General features: G+C 37.8%; 2 protein-coding genes and 1 long non-coding RNA gene across 3 annotated transcripts; 1 reads left to right on the forward strand and 2 right to left on the reverse strand.

Annotated features, from left to right (window-relative positions):
- Positions 1–104: 104 nt before the first annotated feature.
- Positions 105–10,121, reverse strand: LOC117661695 (uncharacterized). The gene is made up of 5 exons (XM_034410782.3): positions 9,835–10,121; positions 7,377–7,553; positions 6,125–6,224; positions 4,173–4,303; positions 105–934 (listed from the first exon to the last, which is right to left on the reverse strand). Exons 1-5 carry the CDS (start codon positions 9,979–9,981, stop codon positions 656–658), a joined length of 834 nt encoding a protein of 277 aa, XP_034266673.2. The 5' UTR covers positions 9,982–10,121; the 3' UTR covers positions 105–655.
- Positions 10,122–10,258: 137 nt separating this feature from the next.
- Positions 10,259–11,716, forward strand: LOC117661698 (uncharacterized). The gene is made up of 2 exons (XR_004590096.3): positions 10,259–10,317; positions 11,637–11,716. It is a non-coding gene; the product is annotated as an uncharacterized LOC117661698 (long non-coding RNA).
- A 508-nt stretch (positions 11,717–12,224) lies between these two features.
- On the reverse strand, positions 12,225–21,946 carry LOC117661696 (uncharacterized). The gene is made up of 5 exons (XM_034410783.3): positions 21,061–21,946; positions 18,588–18,761; positions 17,243–17,342; positions 16,083–16,213; positions 12,225–14,570 (listed from the first exon to the last, which is right to left on the reverse strand). The coding sequence occupies exons 1-5, from the start codon at positions 21,112–21,114 to the stop codon at positions 14,298–14,300; spliced, it is 732 nt and encodes a 243-aa protein (XP_034266674.1). The 5' UTR covers positions 21,115–21,946; the 3' UTR covers positions 12,225–14,297.
- Positions 21,947–22,109: the final 163 nt, after the last annotated feature.

A 22,109-nucleotide genomic window follows, 5' to 3' on the forward strand; every position in this document is an offset into this window, starting at 1 on the left:
CAGCATCAGGAAAGCTGTCACGTAATTTAAGACTTTTTACAAAGAGTAATAACAAAATAAATACAGTAAATAAAATAAATAGCAAAAAATAGCAAAAACATATATTAATTTATTGTAACTGTTTAATACCTTTCATTTTTCAGTTGTTTGCATGACCTTTTTAAATCAAAGGATAAAAAAGCTGAAATTCACAAATGAATGAAAGCATTGTTAAATCCAAAGAGAAGAAATAGAATTACATTATAAAGCTCATTAAAATAAAATTTAAAAAAAGACTCCTGATCCAGTGCAAAAACTTAAGCCTTTAGGAATCAACCATGTTGCCAGTACTTTAGAGGAAATGAGAATGTAAACACAGCTTATTTGTCTTTTCCAATGTCTGAATAAAAAGGTCTTATTATAGTATTTAGTTAGCTACATAGAAATAAAAGATATGAGGTTCTTACTTCTAATCATATCTTTAGTTATGATCAAAAGAAACTACAAGTATCTGATCTCACTTTTTCTTTTAAAGAAACCCATTCCAATTGAGATTTACTTGAAATAATTTCAGAAGTATTGTACCGTATTGTTTCTAAAACTGGTCCATTTTCGTAATTCAGTAATTAGTCAAGCTTGACTTCAGTGTTTGCACAGATTAGGATATCAACAAGTTTTATTGGGAAGAAATGGTCTTTTTCTCTCTTGGTATTCTTCCCATGACATAGAATTCTGGGTTGGGGTGCAGATCTATGACGTGAGCTAGGCGATTTGACATGGCAAAAAAGGCTGAAATGGAGCTTATGTCCCAGGCATCTTCTCGGTCAAATCCGTGTGCCTCCAGCTTCTGAAAGTGTTCTTCCGTTATGTTATCTGCTCTGCAGACAGCAAGGGCAAAGTCAAGCATGGCCATTTCCCGCTCACTTAAATCAGCCAGTTTCCAATTCACAGCCACCTAAACAAAAATAAAGCCACAAGAGATTACAAACTTCCATTTGGGTTCATTTAGGGCAGTGGTTCTCAACCTTCCTAATGCCACGACCCTTTAATGCAGTTCCTCATGTTGTGGTGACCCCCAACCAAGGGTGGGTTCTAAATTTTTTTACTACCGGTTCTGTGTGCGTGGCTTATTTTGTGGGTGTGGCTTGGAGGTCATGTGACTGGGTGGGCGTGGCTAGCTGGTCATGTGACCGGGTGGCCATGGCTATATGTATAGGGACTACTCAGAGGGCTGAAAAAAGTCATTTCTGACAGGTCCTCGCACTTTTGACTGGTCCTCACACTTATGACCATCCTCACATTTATGCCTGTGCAGCATTCTTAACAACCATGTCACTCATTTCACAACTGCTTCTCTTCAACATGGTATAAGATAGGGCAAAAAACGTAAAATGTGAGGACAGTCGCAAATTCGAGGACTGGTCAAAAGTGCGAGGACCAGTCAAAAATAACTTTTTCAGCCCTCTGAGTAGTCCCTGTGTACAAAAGGACTACCCAGAGGGCTGAAAAATGTGATTTCTGACAGGTCTTCGCACTTTTGACCGGTCTTCGCAGTTATGACTGGTCATCATTTATGCCCATTGTACCATTCTTAACAACCGTGTCACTCATTTCACAACTGCTTCTCTTCACCATGGTGACAAGATAGCGCAAATATGTAAATTGTGAGGACAGTCATAAGTTCGAGGACTGGTCAAAAGTGCGAGGACCAGTCAAAAATAACTTTTTCAGCCCTCTGAGTAGTCCATATGCATAAAAGGATACAGCAATAGAGAGGGATGAAGGAAGGGAAGGGAAATTAGAGTAGGAGTGAAGGTAAGAGAGGGAGGAAGAAAGGAGGAGAAAGAGAAAGAAAGAGGAAGTAGGGAGAAGAAGAAGAGGGGGGGAAGAGAAAGTAAGTAAGAAAGAAAAGACAGAGGTGGTAGGTTTAAGGAGAAAGATTGCTGTACAACAAAAAAAATGAAAGGGAAGAAAGCCAACCCCAAACAAATATTAAGATATTAAGATAAAGAATGAATTGTTAAACTTTAAAGAATAAAAGAGAACGAATAGCAATAAATAGCAATAATTAGAAACACACATACAAACATACAACATATTTTCTTTGAACAGAGTATTTGGCCGGTTCACAAATTTAAACAGTTGTAGGAGGTTAGCACCCACCCCTTTCCTAGAAGAATGAAATATTTTGGGAAATATTAAAAAGGCAGAATATTATATTTCCCTACCTGGATGAGAAATGGAGAAGCATATTTTACAGACAAAGCAGCTCCCACCTTCCTGCCCCCCACCCTTTGTTAATGGGCCAGAGGCAGAAAGTCAATCCTTTGTCAAAGGACATTTGCAACACAATAGCAACAGAAACTAACACAATGGGCCCCATCAAGCCATGTGATCCTGTCCACCATTAAACCATCTTTCCAAGCAGTCTCCATGTTTCCAGTGTCTTTTTCCCCACTTGGAGCAGAACCCAGAAGGATATTTCTTCCAACACAGTATTTAGTCATTTCAATTAAATTTACAATTTCTATATTTCCTTTTTACCATATTTATTCCTCATCTATTTTTTTAAAAAAAACAATATTACCCTTCATCCTCATCTCTAATCTTAATCAAATTCAATTTTTCCCTTCTATTCTATATTATACCCCTTCACATTGTCATCTATTTTCATATCCATCCTCACATTGGTTAATTATGTAATACAGTTGTTTAATACAAATTCAACATTTTAATATAAATCAATTAGTTATATAACTATCTTTTTTGTATATTAATCAATATGAACATGAATATTCCAATTATTTCCATGCAATCCAATTTCTTACAAATCAATTAATTATATTTACCAATAATAATAAACCAAATAATTTCTCCCATATATTCCTCCAAACCACAACTTAATCAATTAATAGTATCTCAATTATTACAATTCCCTAGTTAAATAGAGCTTTTTTCTTTTATGTTTTAAAATCTTGGAACTCTCCTCTTTTGCCCTAAATTTCCCATTGTTTGCAGTTTTGCACCTACCTTTTTTGGTGAGGAAAAAGAAAAAGAAATCTCTCTGCCTCATTTTGTCACGTTGCAGCCTGCTTACTTTCAATTTCGCTTTTTCAGCATAGCTAGAGGGAAAAAAATCTGCTCCAGGAATTTACCTCTTTGCAGCTAGCTCTTTGAACCCCCGCGGCAAGAATTTAAAGTTTTTTTTTCCCTCTAGCCATCAGCTGGGACTCCTGAGGCAGCAATAGATTGGGAGTGGGCGGGGTAAGCGAACGGCGACCGGGCGATCCAACAGAGGCAGAAGGTGAGGGTGAGTGAAAGCGTGGGGGGGGGCGAGAGAGGGCTTTGGCGACCCCTGTGAAATGGCAGTTCGACCCCCAAAGGGGTCGCGACCCCCAGGTTGAGAACCGCTGATTTAGGGTTAAATGTGAGATCATGGCTCAGATCAGTCTGTGTCAAAGAAATCAGTATCTTCAGAACAAAGTTTGAGGAATGCGAACTATAACACAATGCAGGATATTCATAACAATGTAACCAAGATGAAAGGTATTTTTTATTTTTGCACATATTTATTTATTTTATTTAATCAATTTGTATGGCTGCCCATCTCAACAACTGACTTTGGGTGGCAAACATTATTATAGTTAAATTAAAAACAGTTATAAAACATATGAGGGTATCCTGGCATGTGCATTTTTCACTCTTAAAAGAAGGTAGTGTGACTTGTAGCATCTGCCAATATAATCTTTTTGATAATTACAAGGCAGATTGGAGGGCTGAGTTAGCTTCTGCAGTCTTTAGAAATAGATGAATTTACTTTACTTTAATTTTAACAGAATCTCATTTAGAACTAATCTGTAATTATTACCCAGCCTTCTTTAAAAATCTTTCAAGATTTTCTTTCAGTTGCAATTTATTACAGGACAGGTGCTACTTAAACTTCTTGCAACCATATTCCCCAAATAGAATTCAATGAAGAACAAAACTGCTAAGAATAACACAGTTGTGAGACACACACACTTTGGAAAACTGGCTTGTGAATTTAGAAGTTATTTTCACTCATTCCTTCCAGTTTTCCCTACTTTTCCCACATAGATTCCAAGCTGCTGCATGTACTTGATCATGCTTATGTACTATTTAAAGCAGAACAGAAATCAAACCCACACAGAAAGGCAAATAAACTTGGGTCTGACCTGATCTGCCAAAGTTGGTTTCTTGGAGTAGATGCGATGTAAGGCACTATGTGCAATTACACAGTAGGGACACTTGTTGACAATACTGGTAGCCACAATAATGAGTTCTTTGTCAGCTTTGCTTAGGTTTCCTATGGGAGAAAGATGAATCTTATTTCTATAGCTGCTTCAGGACTTATTCCCCAAAGCAAGTATTATGACTCTAAATTAATAGGAATTATCCTGCACTTGCTTTACTGCCTTATCAATCCATGCTTGATGTGTTATCATGTCACTGCAGGCAAGCAACTTCAAATAGAAGTTAAATTTTCTATATTTAATACTGTTATCTTCTGCTAAGAAGGCCCTGGCAAATAGCCCCTGAAATGAGACAGATGGCTTTTTATTATTCAGCTTGGAAAAATAATAATATTCAAATATAAACTGAATTCTAACAGCTACTACACACTCATAAAAATCTTGTAGCACAGTCCATAATCTGCACAACCAATGCATATAAGAAATAATTGTGGATCTCAAATAATCAGGACTAAAATGACAATTTCTCTAATGCACCAACAACTGAATCACTACTGCAGTAATCTGGTTTGGTTCTGCAACCCAACAAGGCAGACACAGACTTCAGAGGATAATTAGAACTGCAGAAAAAACAATTGCTACCAACCTGCCTTCCATTGAGGACCTGTATACTGCACGAGTCAAAAAGAGAGCTGTGAAAGTATTTACAGACCCCTCACATCCTGGATATAAATTGTTTCAACTCCTACCCTCAAAACAACGCTATAGAGCACTGCACACCAGAGCAACTAGACACAAGAACAGTTTTTTCCCGAACGCCATCACTCTGCTAAACAAATAATTCCACAACACTGTCAAACTAGTTACTAAGTCTGCATTACTATTAATCTTCTCATCGTTCCTATCACCCATCTTCTCCCACTTATGACTATATGACTATAACCTTGTTGCTGGTATCCTTAAGATTTATATTGACTGTTTCCCTACGACTATTATTAAGTGTTGTACCTTATGATTCTTGACAAATGTATCTTTTCTTTTATGTACTCCAAGAGCGTATGCACCAAGACAAATTCCTTGTGTGTCTAATCACACTTGGCCAATAAAGAATTCTATTCTACTCTACTCTACTCTACTCTACTCTACTCTACTCTACTCTACTCTACTCTACTCTACTCTACTCTACTCTACTCTACTCTATCTGCATGAATATATCCACATTTTAAGGGCTAGTTTTTAAAATAAATACAGGTAGTCCTCAATTTACAATAGTTCGTTTAGTAACTGTTCAAAGTTACAACGGCACTGAATAAAGTGACTTATGACCATTTTTCAGTTACAACCTTTGCAGCATCCCCATGTTCTTGTGATCAAAATTCAGATGCTTGGCAACTGGTTCACACTTATGACCATTGCTGTGTCCCAGGATCACCTTTTGCGACCTTTTGACAAGCAAAATCAATGGGGAAGCAGTGATTCACTTAACAACTGTGGCAAGAAAGTTCATAAAATGGGGCAAAGCTCACTTAACAAATGTCTCATTTAACAACATAAATTTTGGGCTCATTTTGCAGACATAAGTTGAGGAGTACCTGTAAACCATTCTTTGCTGTATATTGTGAAATTCTATGAAACCTCCTTTTATGTTCATTGAAGGCTCATCATCATCATCAATCTTGTTTCAAGAATTACTGGAAAACCATGTTTGATACAACAATGATCCATAGTAATTTTCTGATTGCAAATTAGGGATTCTTCGGGGATATGAAAGCTAATGGATATTGTAATTGGCTGATTCCTGTTCTATAGTCATAGAAAGCTTGAGCCAATTCTTAAATTGGACCTATATTGGAATACTAAATGCCACTAAGTGACTTAAGAGATTCTTACCAGGAAAAAGTTTTCATCAGTCAGTGCCAGATGGGTATTCTTACCTGTCTCTTTGTTCATGATGGCATTGTAATAGGCAAAGAATGCCCTAAATTCTGCTGGCCGATGAGCCATAACCTTAAACACATTGGGCAAAAACCCAGTCTGAGGATTAAGAAAAAAAATAGTCAGACATCATTTATGTAAGAGGCTATCCAACATCTGTATTATTTCAATTCACAGATACTGTAGTTACAAGGCAGAATTAGTTTGGATCATGTACAGATAGTCCTCAATTTATGACAGCTGGGACCAGAATTTCTGTTCCTAAGCAATATGGCTGTTAAGTGAATTATGACTTATTTTACAACTTTTGCCAGAGTTATTAAGCAAATCATTGCTGTTGTTACGTGAATCATATGGTCATTAAACAAATCAAGCCCCCCCCCCTGACTTTGTATGTTGGAAGCTGGTTGGGAAGTTGCATACAGCGATCACACATTGCTGTATTGCTGCAACCAACATAAGTACATGGCTGTTGCCTAGTGCCTGAATTTTGATCGTGTGACTGAGGAGAGGCTGCAGCTGTTATAAGCATGAGGATAGGTCATAACTAATTTCTTTCAGTGCCACTGTAATTTTGAATGGTTGCTAAATGAATAGTTTATTCAAGGACTACCTGTGATAGAGTATTAAAGAATGATGTTAATGGAAAATAATAATGGCTCAATTGAAAAACGTATATTTTCCTAGAAGGAAATCTCTAGTTTTCAAGTCTTGTCCTTTCCAATTGAAAGGTTGCTGGCAGGCAAAAATCTAGAGCACCACGTTAACCACACTTAGCTACATGGAGTAATAAAATTATCTGCTATCAGATTTTTAAAAAATGTCTATCAAATATGATTGCTTCCAAACAATAGCCCTGAGATCCAGTGAGGCTCAACAGATGCTCAGTCATCCTGTTGACTCCAGTTATAGTTCTAGAAAGTGAGAAGAACAGGAGATATACAGTTCCTGAAGAAGAATGATTGATAGCTTTGCAGGCACACATTATTATCCAAGTGTCCAATCCAAGATACATCATTTAATTCATTAATGTTTAGAGTACCAAATTCAGACAATGGTTAATCAGAATTTTTATATTTTCATGTCCTGCTAAAAAACATCCTTCACTTCAGATGCCTCTCACTGATATAATGGACAAAAACAGCTACCAGAAGGTATCAGAGTCGAAGGGAAAAATTGTTAAGATAGGAAATATAGTTCTACAATAATGAAAGTAGCATAGGCAGGATTGTTCCAGTAAGGTATTTTTACCTTTACTTCCATTTCCTCCATGAGTTCCACTATATCATATGGCAAATCCGTCTTCTTGGGTATTGGATAGCGTCCAATCTCCTTAGTAATATTTTCTCCTTCTGTATTCTTTGGATGATTCAGTGCTACACTTTGGGATCTTCCCCATAGGTTTCCTGATACACTGAGAGGAAGAAACTAAAATACAGAACAAAAGATAAACTTTCATTAATATAGGATATTAAATTATTACTTGTACTTTTGATTGTCTAAAACAGCTACAGTCCTTAAGAGCTTCAGTATCACTGCAGGTACAAGTTCTAAATAGGCATTTCAAACTAGTGCAGTGAGATTGCTACACTCCCCCATGTATCATTTTGAAGAGATGCTCTCCCCAGTGATAAATCTGAGTTTACTGTCAAATATAATTATAGCTTTTTAAAGGCATACTGTATACAATATGTCACCCATCTTACTATTGGAGCAACTCTTTTTAGGAGTATGTATGTGAAGGGCTATGAAACAGAAAAATGGTCAAATATCTCCCAGTTTTGAAACTCTTAAAAAATAGAAGTGAAGGAACTGCTGAGCTGAATTTTTTCAGAGAAGTTCAAATTCTGAATGGAGACAAATGTTTTTTTGACATAAAGGCCAGATGAAGCACAGGAGCCCCCCCAGGATTGTGTGCTAAGTCCTTTCCTTTATTCCTTGTACACACATGACTGTACCCCATTGTATAACACCAACTCAATTATTAAATTTGCAGATGACACAACAGTGGTGGGGCTCATTAATAAGAACAATGAGTCTACTTACAAGAAGGAAGTACAAGGACTGACATTGTGGTGTAATGAAAATAATCTCACACTTAACACCACAAAAACTAAAAAATTTATAATTGACTTCAGGAGGAAGAGAGATCTACATTTACCATTGTACATAAATGGTGAGGAGATGGAGAGGGTGGGTAGTTTTAAATTTCTGGGCCATGAGAGGTCTCGGAGGACCTCTCATGGACTATGAATGCTAACATGCTTGTGAAGAAGGCACAGAAGAGGCTGTATTTCCTGAATCTATCTCAGCATCTACTTCTGTCCTACTATCGCAGCACCATTGAGAGTGTCCTGACATACGGCATTCTTGCATGGAATGGGAGCAGCTCTATAGCAGACAAAAAAGCTCTACAGAGAATCATTAAAACTTCCCAGAATATCATCGGACTCCAGCTACTAGCCCTGGACTACATCTTTGAATCTCGCTGTTTGAGAAAGTTGCATAACATTCTCAGAGACTCTTCCCATCCTCCTTACAATCTTTTTGGACTGTTGCCTTCTGGCAGAAGATACAGAACAATTAAAACTCAGACCACACGTTTTCTGAATAGTTTTTATCCCAAAGCTATAATTGCACTCAATAATGAACTAAAGGGCCACCATCAGTGAGCTGTTGGACAGTATTACTTGGTTTGTTGTGTGGATGCTTGAGTGGTTTAGGGGTGGGGAATTGTGGTGGGTGGGAGTGTGTTTGGGGATTGTTATGTGTGTTGGACCTGGTCTTTGAGTGTTAAATGAATTTCGTTGTATCGGTATACTGTATATACATGTACAATAACAATGAAGTTATTATTATGAAATGAGAAAGCAGTGATATTGTGAGATTCACAATGTCGCTTTCTCACAAGGAATTCTCAAGGGATTATTACTTTCTCACAAGGGATTATTACTTTCTCACAAGGGATTCATAATATCTTCTAATGTTATGCAAAAACAACAGTAACTAACAGCTTTATACCATTTCACTTATGGTTGGGATGATGTTATGAAGACACTAAGTAAATGGGGAAATCTCACTTTGGATAGTGAAATACTCTCTGTCTGTGTGTGTGTGTGTGTTTATGTGTAGGGACAGAGGGAGGGAAGGAAGGAGAGCTAGGGAAGCAGCTATATGCAATGAGCTGCTGTATCTCTTCTTTTCCTCATCAACATTTCTGTCAAGAGACCAGCTGCTTTTGATTCTCTCTGCTTTGGTGAATCAATGGCCTCCTCCATACTCAGGAAATTTTACACTTTCTGAAGGACACAAGGTGGGGGGGGAGCTATTGAGAAAGGGTTCCAATAAACGAGATTGTGCTTTTATCCCAACAGGAGAGAGAACCCTGCAATAGGCCATTTCACAATAAAACGTTCCAGAGTTCAAATTGAATTAATCACTGGGCACCCAGTTGCAGAAGATCTGTTAGCTGCAAATTTCCCTTTAACCTCCTCACTCTTAACGTACTGCACTAACGGTATAAATATAAAAGAGCCGAACCCCATCATCTCCCACGGCTCCCCCTGGCCGAAAGCGCTCCCTGTTGAATTAGGTCCAACAAGCGCCGCTCCAGGAAACCCTCGACAGCCCGTTTCTAGGCGAATAGGGTGGAAATATTAATAATATAATATTAAGGGGGGAGGCGCGCGGCTGCGGGAGCCCTACTCACCGAAACGGAGCCGCCACCGCGGCGGTGGAGCTGGAGGAAGCCGGAGAGGAGAAAACGCTTGATCATGATACCCTTGCGGAAAACAGGACCGAGCAATCCGAAATGCCAGCCTTCGGTGGGTATTGGGAGGTGAGAGGAAGCACGCATGCCCGACACTGTCTCCCCAAACCCGCCTCCTTTATGATATCATTGCGAGCGCGCCTCTCAAAGCCAAGCTGTCCTGTATTGTATTGTAGGGCCCAAACTGTTGTGGGCTCCTCTCTCTTAAGCATGGCGTGGGGAGAAATGAGATCGGAGTCGATGGGAGATAGTGAAGCTCGAGAAGTAGGAAAAGTTGCCACTGAGAAACTGTACGAGGCAGGCGGGGATGGAGAGGAGGAGGATGAATTAAGTTCCAGATGAGAAGAGGCAACACAACTGAGATTTGGAGGTGGGAGAGGATGTGGTCCAAGGCTTGCTTCATTGGGTTGCTATAAAGAGCGAGTAAGTCTGCCTGGAAAATCACTGTTACCGTTTTTTAAGATTAGGGGGTTACCCTAACTCCTAGTATGTACACATTTTGGAAATCCAGGTGGTTCTCACTTCTGGTGTTCCTGTAATGCTGTGCGGGGCTGCTTAGGGTCTACTGTGCTTGAAAAGAGTAAATAGTGAACTCAAAGGCGTTTTTTCAAAAGGCAACTGGACTTTTGTTTTTTCCTTATGGAAGACGTTTCGCTTCTCATCCAAGGAGCTTCTTCAGTTCTGAATTCAGCCAAGATTGAAGAAGCTTCTTGGATGAGAAGCGAAATCTTCCTCAGGGAAAAAACCAAAGTCCAGTTGCCTTTTGAAAAAAGTGCCTTTGAGACAAAGCATAATCTGGATGACGGAAATCTTCATAGACATAAAGAATGAGTTGTTGGAATAAGCATGTAAGGACAGTATATCCTCATTAAGATCACTATTTTTATTTAGTATTCATTGTTTTATTTTACTTTAAATTTACCAAGGTATGGAGATGAAATGTGATTAAAGAACTATGAAATAAGGAGAGCAATGGAAGAGTTGATTAATTTCACATTGCATTTGGGTATTGGCTATATACAAGTCACAATTAAGATAACTCTTTACTGTTGTTGTTTTTTTACTGTGGGCATACTGGCCCGCATTAAAAATGAAATTATTGCCTGCTCTCAAGAGAAAGTGTGTCTACCCAAACACATACATAACACACACACACACACTTTAATCACTGTCCATTTTGATTATTTAATCACTGTCCATTTTTCATTATCCATGGATCTGTTAAATTGCTTCACTAGTTTTAACCAAAAGGGTTTCTCATCTACACAGGAAGTCAAGAGTACAAGATTTATGAAGAAATGCAACATTATAGTTTCCCTGGTTTTAACTGAGATCTCCCATAGTTTTCCTCGCTTGCTTGCTACATAATAAACAACACAATAATTCCAACTAGCTCACCTATCTGGTAACTAAACATTCAAACAAGTTAAAATTAAGGTTGTGTGGGTGTATATAATGAGTTATCAAGCTTCATCCAAGTTTCTACTTAAATCAGTTTTCTGGACTCATCCTATTCGGCACTGGGCTTAAATTATTCAGAGTTTAAATTCCAGATTTTTCTCCAACTTACCCAAATTAAGAGGCCTTGGTTGGTGTCTTGATATACTTTGGTGTCGCTTAAAATATATTTATATAGTGGTTTTCTGCTGAAGCCTTGAAACTGCTGGTTTCTGCATGTGTATATGAAGAGGGAAGAGGTTTAAATTTATTTGACTAGAAATAAAATGCTTTTCTCTCCCCAGACACTAAGATGTTCGTGAATTTCATTCAACATACATGAAGTGAGAATTTTTTCTTTCATTAATAAAAAGATAAGCAGTTACTGTTCCCACTTCCTCGCAGATTTTAAGAGGAGTCAATCTAATCAAGGAGAGAAGCAACCTGGAATTAAGGAGAAACCTCCTAACAGTGAGGACAATTAACCTGTAGAACAGCTTGCATTCAGACATTGTGGGTGCTTCATCACTGGAGGTTTTTAAGAAGAGATTGGACAGTCACTTGTCAGAAATGGTATGGAATCTCTTGCTTGAACAGAGGGCTGAACTAGAAAACTTCCAAGGTCCCTTCTAGCATGATTCTGATTCTGATGTAGTGGTTAAGATGCCAGGCTAGAAACCAGGAGGCAGTGAGTTCTAGTCCGATCTTATATATGAAAACTGGCTTTGGGCCAGTTACCCTCTCTCAACACGTCACAGGATGTTCATATACAGTTCAAAAGTGCATACTTACAAAGTTGAACACACCTTGGGATATTTCAATTAAGTTGTTTTTAATGAATTTACTAGAGATAAAATTATTCAGGAAGTTTGCAAACTGAAGGAAAAAGTGGGAAGGAGACAAAGTTTGGTTTTATTGAAACTCTTTTACAGAAAAGGGTTACATTTAAGGCTTTTTCAGAAGGATGGAAAAGATTTGATAGAGGTGAAGGTTTTCATTTAAACTTATAATATTGCAACCAAATGGAAGAGAAACAATTTATATTATTCAGGATAGGAATAAAAGCAAACTTGAAAAAGGCTCCCTCTGGTGCAAACTCAAGGAACAAACTTGGAGATTTGGCCAAGCTGGAAATGACTATCACAAATGAAAAAAGATAGTTTATAAAAAAGGTTATTGATAAGTACTTTTTAGAATGAATAAGTAAAAGATCTAGAAGAGTATTAAAATATCTGTTTGTATTAGGATTAAGTTATATGTACATGAGATACTTGAGATAATAAGTAATTCTTTAGAAGGAGGGAAGTTAACATGGAAAACAAATTAGGATAGAATTTATTAGCATTTATTTATTAATTCATTGTGTGAGTAACAATGGAATATAATTAAAAAGAGGAATATAATTAAAAAGAAAAAATCTAAGAAAAAATTAGAAATTAAAGATTCATAAGCAAACTATAAAAAAAAAGTTCCCCAAAAGCGTATAAACATCCACAAAATAAACACTTAAACAAAATTTCAATACCACTTCTAAATTGAAAGCAAAAATAAGATTTTGAACTTTATTAGAAAATAAATTTTAAAAAGATAAGTGATTTATGAAATCAATATATTTATGTTCAATTATATTACCAGTAATAGCACTTAGTATTCAAGATTTTTGAAGAAGTATATAGATAGCTCTTGATTTACAACCACAATCGAATCCAAAAATTCCATTGGTAAGCAAGGCTTTTGTTCATCCCTCATTTTATGACCTTAAGTGAATCATGTAGTTGTGAAGTGAATCTGGCTTCCCCCATTGTCAGAAGCTCCCTAGGAAGGTTGCAAATGACGATCCCAGAACACCAGGACATTGCAACCATTGTAAATATGTGCCAGTTGCCAAGCATTTGAAGCATGATCACATGAGTGTGGAGATGCTGCAATGGTCATAAGTGTGAGAACTGGCCACTTTTTTCAGTACCATTGTAACTTTGAACGACCATTAAACAAATGGTTGTAAGTTGATGCATATATGTTTGAGAGTGGAGGTTCGTTCTCCGAGCTTGTGGGCTGGTTTCTGAATGTTTCCTTAGTAGGCTAGGTAACATCTTCAGCAGAATGTAGGGGATGTCGATGTTAGTGTTCTTCTGCTTATAAGGGCTTTGTGTAGTCAGTAGGTCTTGTGATGGGGGGGGGGGTGTCACATCAGGTAAGTGTCATCCTATACTCAAACTACAGATATTTGCCACTATTGCAAACATCAGAGACACATTGGAGTTAACCAGTGTTATCAACACAGATATTCAATACACAGGTTCATCATTTACAGAAACAGAATAGCAGACTTCAACATTTTGAAAATTGGAAATCTGGCTTAAATGGTTTTATCAAGAATTACCATAAATGTTCAAATATATTTTAATTACACATGTTTTATGCATATGTAATTTATAACATCAAGGTAAGAATATTCCTGATTCATGACAAAAATCTAAAGTGACACATTTTAAATCCACGAAATATTGCATTGTACATTTTTGTACTAATGTCTACTTCATTATTAAAATCAAAATTATTGACTAATCATCTCAAATCTGTTATAAATAGAATTATGTATTCTGATCAGTGTAATTATATAGCAGCAGTTAAAGTGATGTTACTCCCCAAACTGCAGTTTGAACCCCCCAAAAATCAACATTTTTGATCAAAATAGAAAAGCTCAGAGGTGCAAAAGGATTAAATTAGGTTTCAATATTATTATAAATAAGGTAAAAATAAAACCAGACCCATTTTTTAGAATTAGATTCTCTAAAGTGTAGAAAATATTTAAGTATATGAAAGTAAGCAAGATGTGCTACATCAACCAAATAGGACAGTACTTTGAAAGTACAGTATTGCATGTAATAGAAAGTGGTGCTGTCCATTAGCCAGACTTAGCCATAGCACTGAGGAGCAAATATTCTTGTAAATACCAGCAAAGTTTATTTGGAAGATTGGACCTTGTCTTCTTCTCTATCCATGTTATAATATTCCGGGTTGGGACGCATATCTGTGAAGAGAGCTATGCGATTTGCCATGGCAAAAAAGGCTGAAATGGAGCCTATGTCCCAGGCATCTTCTCGATCAAATCCATGTGCCTCCAGCTTTTGGAAGTGCTCTTCCGTTATGTTATCTGCTCTACAGATAGCAAGGGCAAACTCAAGCATGGCTACTTCTCGATCATTTAGATCAGCCAGTTTCCAATTCACAGCCACCTATACAAAAGCAAAGTACAAACTTTGGGACATAATGTTTTTGGTTTAGTTTTCTTCAGTAATCTTTCCATCTTTCTTTTTAAGCTGCTATCTTTTAAAATTACAGAACATCTGAATTTAGAGCAAGTTTCTTTTTGTATAACTTGTTTCTTCTGCTTTTTTTGAACTTATTGTATATACCCTGTTTCCCCCAAAATAAAACTTTTGAGTGCATGCGCTAAAATAACCCTTCTCCTGAAAATAAGCTCTCACTGAAAGTATTTAAACGCAGAGCTGGATATCAGGTAAGATGGCAAGAAGAGCCCCATCTTGCTCCATGCCTCCCAAAATAATAAGACCTCCCCAAAAAAGGCCAAGCACTTATTTTGGGGTTCAAAAAAATATAAGACAGGATCTTATTTTGGGGAAAACACGGTAAATACAAGGAATCCACTCACACCTTAGTCACTTCCTGGCTAGATTTCTCCAATGAGATCTATGTGAGGCTGCTCTTGAAGTCTATTTGAAACCTGTAACAGGTCCAGACTGCAGCAAGTGGGTAATATTGGGCATAATTCTACACTCACGTAGCATAATTTCACAAGCTGTACTGGCTTCCAATAGGCTTCTGGATGCAATTCAAGTTATCACCTATAAAGCCCTACATCAGAGGTCTCCAACTTTGGCAACTTTAAGACTCATGGACTTCAACTAGAATTCCTCAGCCAGCCATGTTGGCTGAGGAATTCTGGGAGTTGGAGTCCACAAGTATGAAAGTTGCCAAGGTTGGAGACCCTGCCCTACATGACGCAAGACTGGATTATTAGCAGGACTGCATGATTATTTCTGCCTGTCCTACTAGATTACACAGGGTAAGCATGCTACAGGTCTTGTTTCTGGGGCTGTGAAGTTATCTTCTCTGCTGCTCTGTCTGTCTCTGGATAGTTGGCAGCCCTGATCCTATTAGCCTTTCCTAGAACAATGAAGATGTGGCTCTTCTCCTGGGCACTGAGCTTTAATGTTGACTGACCCACTTTCCTGCTAGGAGAGTGAATGTTTGTTATGCCAACCTCAGTTACATGCATCTATATGACTGTGGTTCGTTATCTTGGTTTTATCTTGTTTTTATTCATTTTTGGTGCTCTGCTTTATATTGATGTACACGTCTAAGAGTTATACATTATGTGTTGAGCAGGCAATTCATGCATACATACTGAAACTGTCTGCTGCACAGAGTCTTTATGGATTTGGACAGCTTACAAACAAAGCAAGCAAGCAAGCAAACCCATTTTTTATTCATGTCTTCTAATTTTACAGATCTTTTCATACAACTATCGTGTTTCCCCGAAAATAAGACCCTGTCTTATATTTTTTTGAACCCTGAAATAAGGGCTTGACCTTATTGCCATATGCTCAAAAGCCCGATTGGGCTTATTATCAGAGGATGTCTTATTTTGGGGAAAACGGGGTAGATCATAATAAGGGAAAAGAATATGCTTTCAAGAGACAAACAGGACAGATATGAGGACTGACCTGATCTGCTAAAGTTGGTTTCTTGGAGTACTTCCGATGTGAGGCACTATGTACAGTTACACAGTAGGGAGTGTGGTTTACAATACTCACAACCACAGCAATGAGCTCTTTGTCAGCCATACTTAGCTTTCCTGGAGAGGAAGAAAGTTGTGAAAGGTGAGTAGTCTCAGGGCAGATTCACCAAAGCACAAGTTGATGTTGTGTATGAATGTTACCCTCCCCTAATACCATATAATTATACAAGATCAGCTTTTTAAAAATGTTTATGTTTTATTATGCCAGTAGGAGCAAAAATAAGAAATTTTTTAATAATTAAATACTATGTGCCCTCTTCTGGGATATATTCTTTAAATGCTGAAAGAAGCCTCACTTGCCACAAAGTGTACTGTACAAATACACATTACAGAGTCAAAGCCATAACAAGATTCACTCATTTCCCAGAAATCATAAGTCAATGTGAACAGTCATTATCAACAGACATCTTAAGTCAAGTATAATCAAACAAGAATAGAACTGCATTCTCAGCATTAGACAAATGACCAAATCTTAAGCAAAATCAATCATTGTTTGGGGTTTTTTTAAGAGGAAGAAGGCAACAATAGTTATGCATAGGTTGAGCACTTATCTGACATTCTCCCTGACAGTCAGGGAGAGACATGCCTTTTATACAGGAATGAGATGATGTATGATCTCTGCTGCAACCACTTCTACTGCCAGAGATAACCAGTTTCACATCTAAGTTATAGCCTTTATGGTGAAAAGTGCCATGCTCTAGTGACATGTATCGGGAATTTTAATTAAATCCTCTCTGAGCTTCACAATAGTCTCAAATAGGCCATCAGCAGTCTTATTAGGTTCTAGCATTCACATAAAGAACATGGGAAACTGCATTCAGTAATTCAGAACTAACTCCCTACTGTATGTGAAGTATCCTAGGAAGGTAATTGCTTTTGTATTAGATTCCTACTGCATTCTCTTAAGATTATTTTAAAGCTTTCGGATATCACAGTAGTTGAATAGTCTCTGTTGGCTCAAACCTTCTTTACTTCAATGGTTCTTAAAGTACACCTGTATTCTTAGGAACACAACTGGAATGCAATGTAGTGCAATTGGTTTAGAAAAATATCTTCAAAGCATCCATGTTTGACTGCTACTCATACCTGTTTTCTTGTGCATGACGACATCGTGATAGGCAAAGAATACCCTAAATTCTTCTGGTCGATTAGCCATCACTTTAAACACATTGGGCAAAAACCCATTCTGAGAATCAAGGAGGCGGAAATAGTCAGACACCTTAAAATCACATTCAAGACTATTCAGGGAAATATTCAGAAGTCCAGAATTATTCTCCCCATTTAGTATCAAGACATTCTAGAGGGGCTAGTATTTCTTGAACCATAATGTTCTCAGATTTGTTGCTGGTTTCTCTGATAGCACGCCTCTAAAAAACAGCAGGGTGAGTTTTCATTTTAAGACAGCTACCTCCCAAGCCATTGAAGGAAGACAACCAACAACTTAGCTGGTGCTAAAAACATTCCCTCCTAATTGTTCTTGATTCTCAACTTGCACACACAATGATTAATTGAGGAACAGGTCCAAGAGAGAGAAATCAGATGTGGATCCTGCATTCTAGCAGACACTAAATAACTGAATGGAATTCTTGGGTCCTGAGAATATTTGCAAAATCTTTGAAACAATGTGCTGAGGTTCAAATATAAGGGTACTGTTGACTGATCTCAATTCTCTCCTAGCAAAAGAAGGACTTGAGCTTTACAACTGTTTTTTTAAGCATAAAAAAAACAAATTCTCAGTGGAAGGATGTAAAGGATTGGGCTGCAGGTAAATGGAAAGCAAATGCCAGCTAAATAATATTGGGCTATGTGGACAAATAAGCTGATCTGTTTTAAGGCAGTTTTTAATAAATTCTAACATATTGCTTCAAAACAATAAGCCTGAAAAATGAAGCTCAACAGGTGCTCCTTCACCTTGGGAGTTTTCTGTTACCAGATGTTGAGATTTATAGAGGGTTTCTGAAGATACAGGACTGATGTGCTTCTTCTGGCTTGATGGCATGATGGGGCTATAATATTAGTGTGAATAACAAATAAATAGCACCTGATGAAGCCTTCATTGTCATTTTCCTTTTCTACTATGCTATGAAAGGTACCAGCTAGCTTGGAAGAGCAGAAAAGGGCTAAACAAAAGTGTTTTATTTCTGATCCTGTTTCTCATCTAATCGCAACCCGATTGTTGCATCTATTTTAAACCCCAGTATGTAACTTAACTGAATAAGAAACATGTATTAGATAGCATATCAAATCTTCTTTAATCATCATTAGGTTCACATGTAGAGTTAGAAACCAGCTGTCCAACAAAGCAACTCCTAATGTCTCTTTAATCTGATAATGATCAAACTCTAATCAAGTGTATAGGAACAGCACTTATGTTGAAGGTTGATAGATACAAGCTTCTATGAACTGATTTTTTCCAACTGATTTCTTTTACCGTTGCTTCTGCTTCCTCCAGGTGTTCTATTATATCATGTGGTAGGTCTTTCTTATTGGGCATTGGATACCGCTCAGTTGGCTTGGTGTTGTCTCCTTTTGTGTGGTATGCATGATTCAAGGTTACACTTCGGTGTTTCCCCCCAAATCTCTCAGGCATGGTTCGTGGCAGAAGCTATAATACAAAAATATATAAAACAGTATTTCATTTAATGAAGTACATATGGCATATAGTTCATCAGTGCTCCCCAAATTTAGTGAAATTAGAACTGCATCATTTATTGCCTGAAACTCTTTAATAGGCCTGTATAATTAACACTGCTGCAGGAAATGTTTATAGTTACCCACACTACCTTGTTCAATGGGATGAATTCTCGCCAATGACAAATTTGCTTGAAGAACTGGGGGAAATAAATTATAGAACATTTGCTAACTTTGAATCACTTATAAAAGAGGCAGAAAGCAGACTCAACTCACCCCAACCTGTCAGTAAAGTTCTTTTTTTCCCAGGATGATTTCATAGACTTTAAATAGGTTTTACTGTCTGTTGTGCAATGTTATCTAGACACTGTATATCAGGACTTAAGAGAGTCAAGAGTTTGTTGGATTTAAAGTGGATTATTAGAATTACTTGCCTCCAACTTCTTTGGAGCGAAGCAAAGATGAATGAATGCACAGATTTAGAGAACTGCAACTACAGTTACTCACCACTTAATGACCATTCTAAATTGCAACAGAGCTGAACAAATGGTAGTTATGACTGGTTGTTTGTTGAAGTTACCACCGTTGCAGTGCTCCTGTCATCAAATTTGGGCACTTGGCAGACCAGCCATTTTTTAATTATTTATTGCTTTTAAAATGGTGACACCTGACCCTCCCCCAAAGATAAAAAAAATACACAGGCAAAGAAAAAAATAAAAAGTGCTTTTTTTTAAACAGTGAAAAAAATACGTCAGGAAAAAAAATTTTTTAGCAGTAGGTAGTGATCTGGTAGTGAGTTATTGTATAAGAGCTGTACCTGCTTTTTGGCAATGAAGCTGATATTTGTGATATTAGGCTAACAAACATTGAAGATTCCTTTTATGTCAAATGAAAAAGAGAAATGGTAGACTATGGATCAGAATGAAAGCTGCAGTGAACATAATTCAGGCACACACAAAAATTAGTGACCAAATCTTTCCTGTTAAAAGGTTAAATCGGTGGAATCTCAGTTATGCAAATTCTCTTAACTAAAATTGTCCCTGTAGCCTTCCCCATTCCTCACCCTCTTAATATAATGTAAAGTATCCAACCCTCAGATTATATGGATACACTCTGATCATAGCCCTGAATCTGCAAACAGGTATATTCAGAAGGTATCACTACATTTAAGTGGTGCAATTTTGCAGTGTTAAATTGCATACTTTATTGAATTGTATATTTAAATTCACACAAAAAACTATATTTAATTTTTTTTTTTTTTGAGTTTTGGCCTCAATGAGTTTTCACATATATTTTTTATCAGTGTGCAGGCACTTTTAATTATCTGCTGTGGCAATTTTAATAACTTCCCTGGAGACCCTCACTCAAATTCAACTTTTCCAAAGAAAAAATGTTATTGGGAAATGTTAGCTAGAGTCACACCTACAGTATTTGCAATATGGAGTCACCTCTTGCAACATTCAGTTTCCCAATTAACAGTTCACCCAGTTGCAATAATAATCTGTTTCTTAACATAATTATGTTCTGAATTTTGCCCCAGGTATTCTGAATGGCCTCTCTTCATGAAGACATCACCTGGGGCAATTCAAGACCTCTTTCTCAAACTGAAGCCAACAGGGAAAACCCCCAGCTGCCAGCCCCTAACAGCCTCATTGCCCCTCATCTCTGAGAGTCTGGGGTGGCCTGTGGACCTTAACTCAATATTAGAAGACAGTGGTGTCTACCTGTGGCCATTTTAAATTCTCAGCCAAAAGCATCCATCCCAAGAAAGAGTTATGGTAATCTCCCCAGCTCCCATTTGTTTGCCATTCCCATCCTAGACTCCTTTTCTGAATCACAGTTGGGTAATTCTCCAACTCAAAATAGGTCTTCTCCCAAGCACAATTTTGTACCCGGTGCCCTTTACAACATAGTTTGACCCTTTAGAGAGGAGTTTCTGAACCTCAGCGACTTTAAAGATGTGTGGACTTCAACTCCCAGAATTCCTCAGTCCCTGGGGAATTCTGGGAGTTGAAGTCCCCACATCTTAAAAGTGGACAAGGTTGAGAAACTCTGCCTTGGAAAAAGAATCCAAGTTGCAAAAGAGATGTTTTCTTCTACCTCGAAAGATTTCCCCCAAAGATTGCACCGCATATCTGGAAGGGAGTTTGGGAAGAGAGTATAAGAGAACTGGAGCAAACGGGACATTTGGGGAAAAATTCTCGCTCGACAAGGAAACCTAACTGGAGATGATCAAGTCCTGCAGAAGTGGCTAAATGGAGGGTAACACTCACCGAAACAGATCCTCGAGGCCAGAGCTGCAGGAGGCTGCTGAGAAGCGGCTTCATTCTGGTGTTTCCCAAAGAAAGAGCAACAACAGAAGTTTGGGGCTTTCAGGCTTCTACCGTGCTCTCGGATCGGAAGAAACTGCGTCTTCCAATCTGCCCCCTTTTCTAACCTTGGGGGGGGGGGGAGAATCACCAGGAGCAAATCAATTGCACTAGAAAGGGGGAAGTTGCAGGCTTGTAACCAATGGCAGGAAAAGACCAGAGGGAGAGTTATGCAACGGATAGAAATCGGAGCAAGGCTCTCACTTTTCCAGTTTCGCTTGATAATGGGATTGTTCTCTTGTAAGTGATAGTAGGATTTCAGAAAGCGCCTTTCAGATCAATAGCCACGTTGCTGTTTTCCCATTTTTTCCTTTAGAACGCATTTTAAATTATTTTCCAAAATCGTTTTAGGTGAGCTTCTAGGTGCGTGCGCCTGTGTGGTTTTTTTCTTTCTTTCCAAGAGGATATCCATTAAAGAAAAAAAAATCTAGATTTATTATGGGTGCATCATGTGTTTTGATAGGTAGTAGCAGATTTAGACGTTTTATGTGAGGTAAAGACAGAGACAACGTGGGGAGTTACAAATGGAAGGTAATGATAATCTAGATCTGTAAGGAAGCACAAAACCTCTGGAAAGAGTCGGGCTATCCTAATCTATGGTTTACCAGCATGCAGGTGGCAATTTGTCAGATTAGGCTTCAATGTGTTTTCTTAGAGGAGAGACCTAGCATATTATGTGAACGCTGCAATTGTGTGAATCTTTATTCAACCCGAGTTTAAAGTTCAGGGAGTTATATGCACTCAGAATGCGTGGTTAATATATTTCTGCTCCTCCCTTTGTAGGATATAGGTATTTAACATAAGCATGGTTGATGCATACTATCAAATCGCTGATAGACCGCCTGATTTCTAATTACCGAGCGACTTATTATTAAACATTAGGAAAAAAAAGATAAAAAGAAATCAAGACTGGCCCGATAAAACCATAAACTTGAAAACAGGCTTCAGAATTT

Source organism: Pantherophis guttatus, chromosome 2 (genome assembly GCF_059756535.1).
Source record: "Pantherophis guttatus breed Tessera chromosome 2, ASM5975653v1, whole genome shotgun sequence".
NCBI classification, from domain to species: Eukaryota; Metazoa; Chordata; class Lepidosauria; order Squamata; family Colubridae; genus Pantherophis; species Pantherophis guttatus.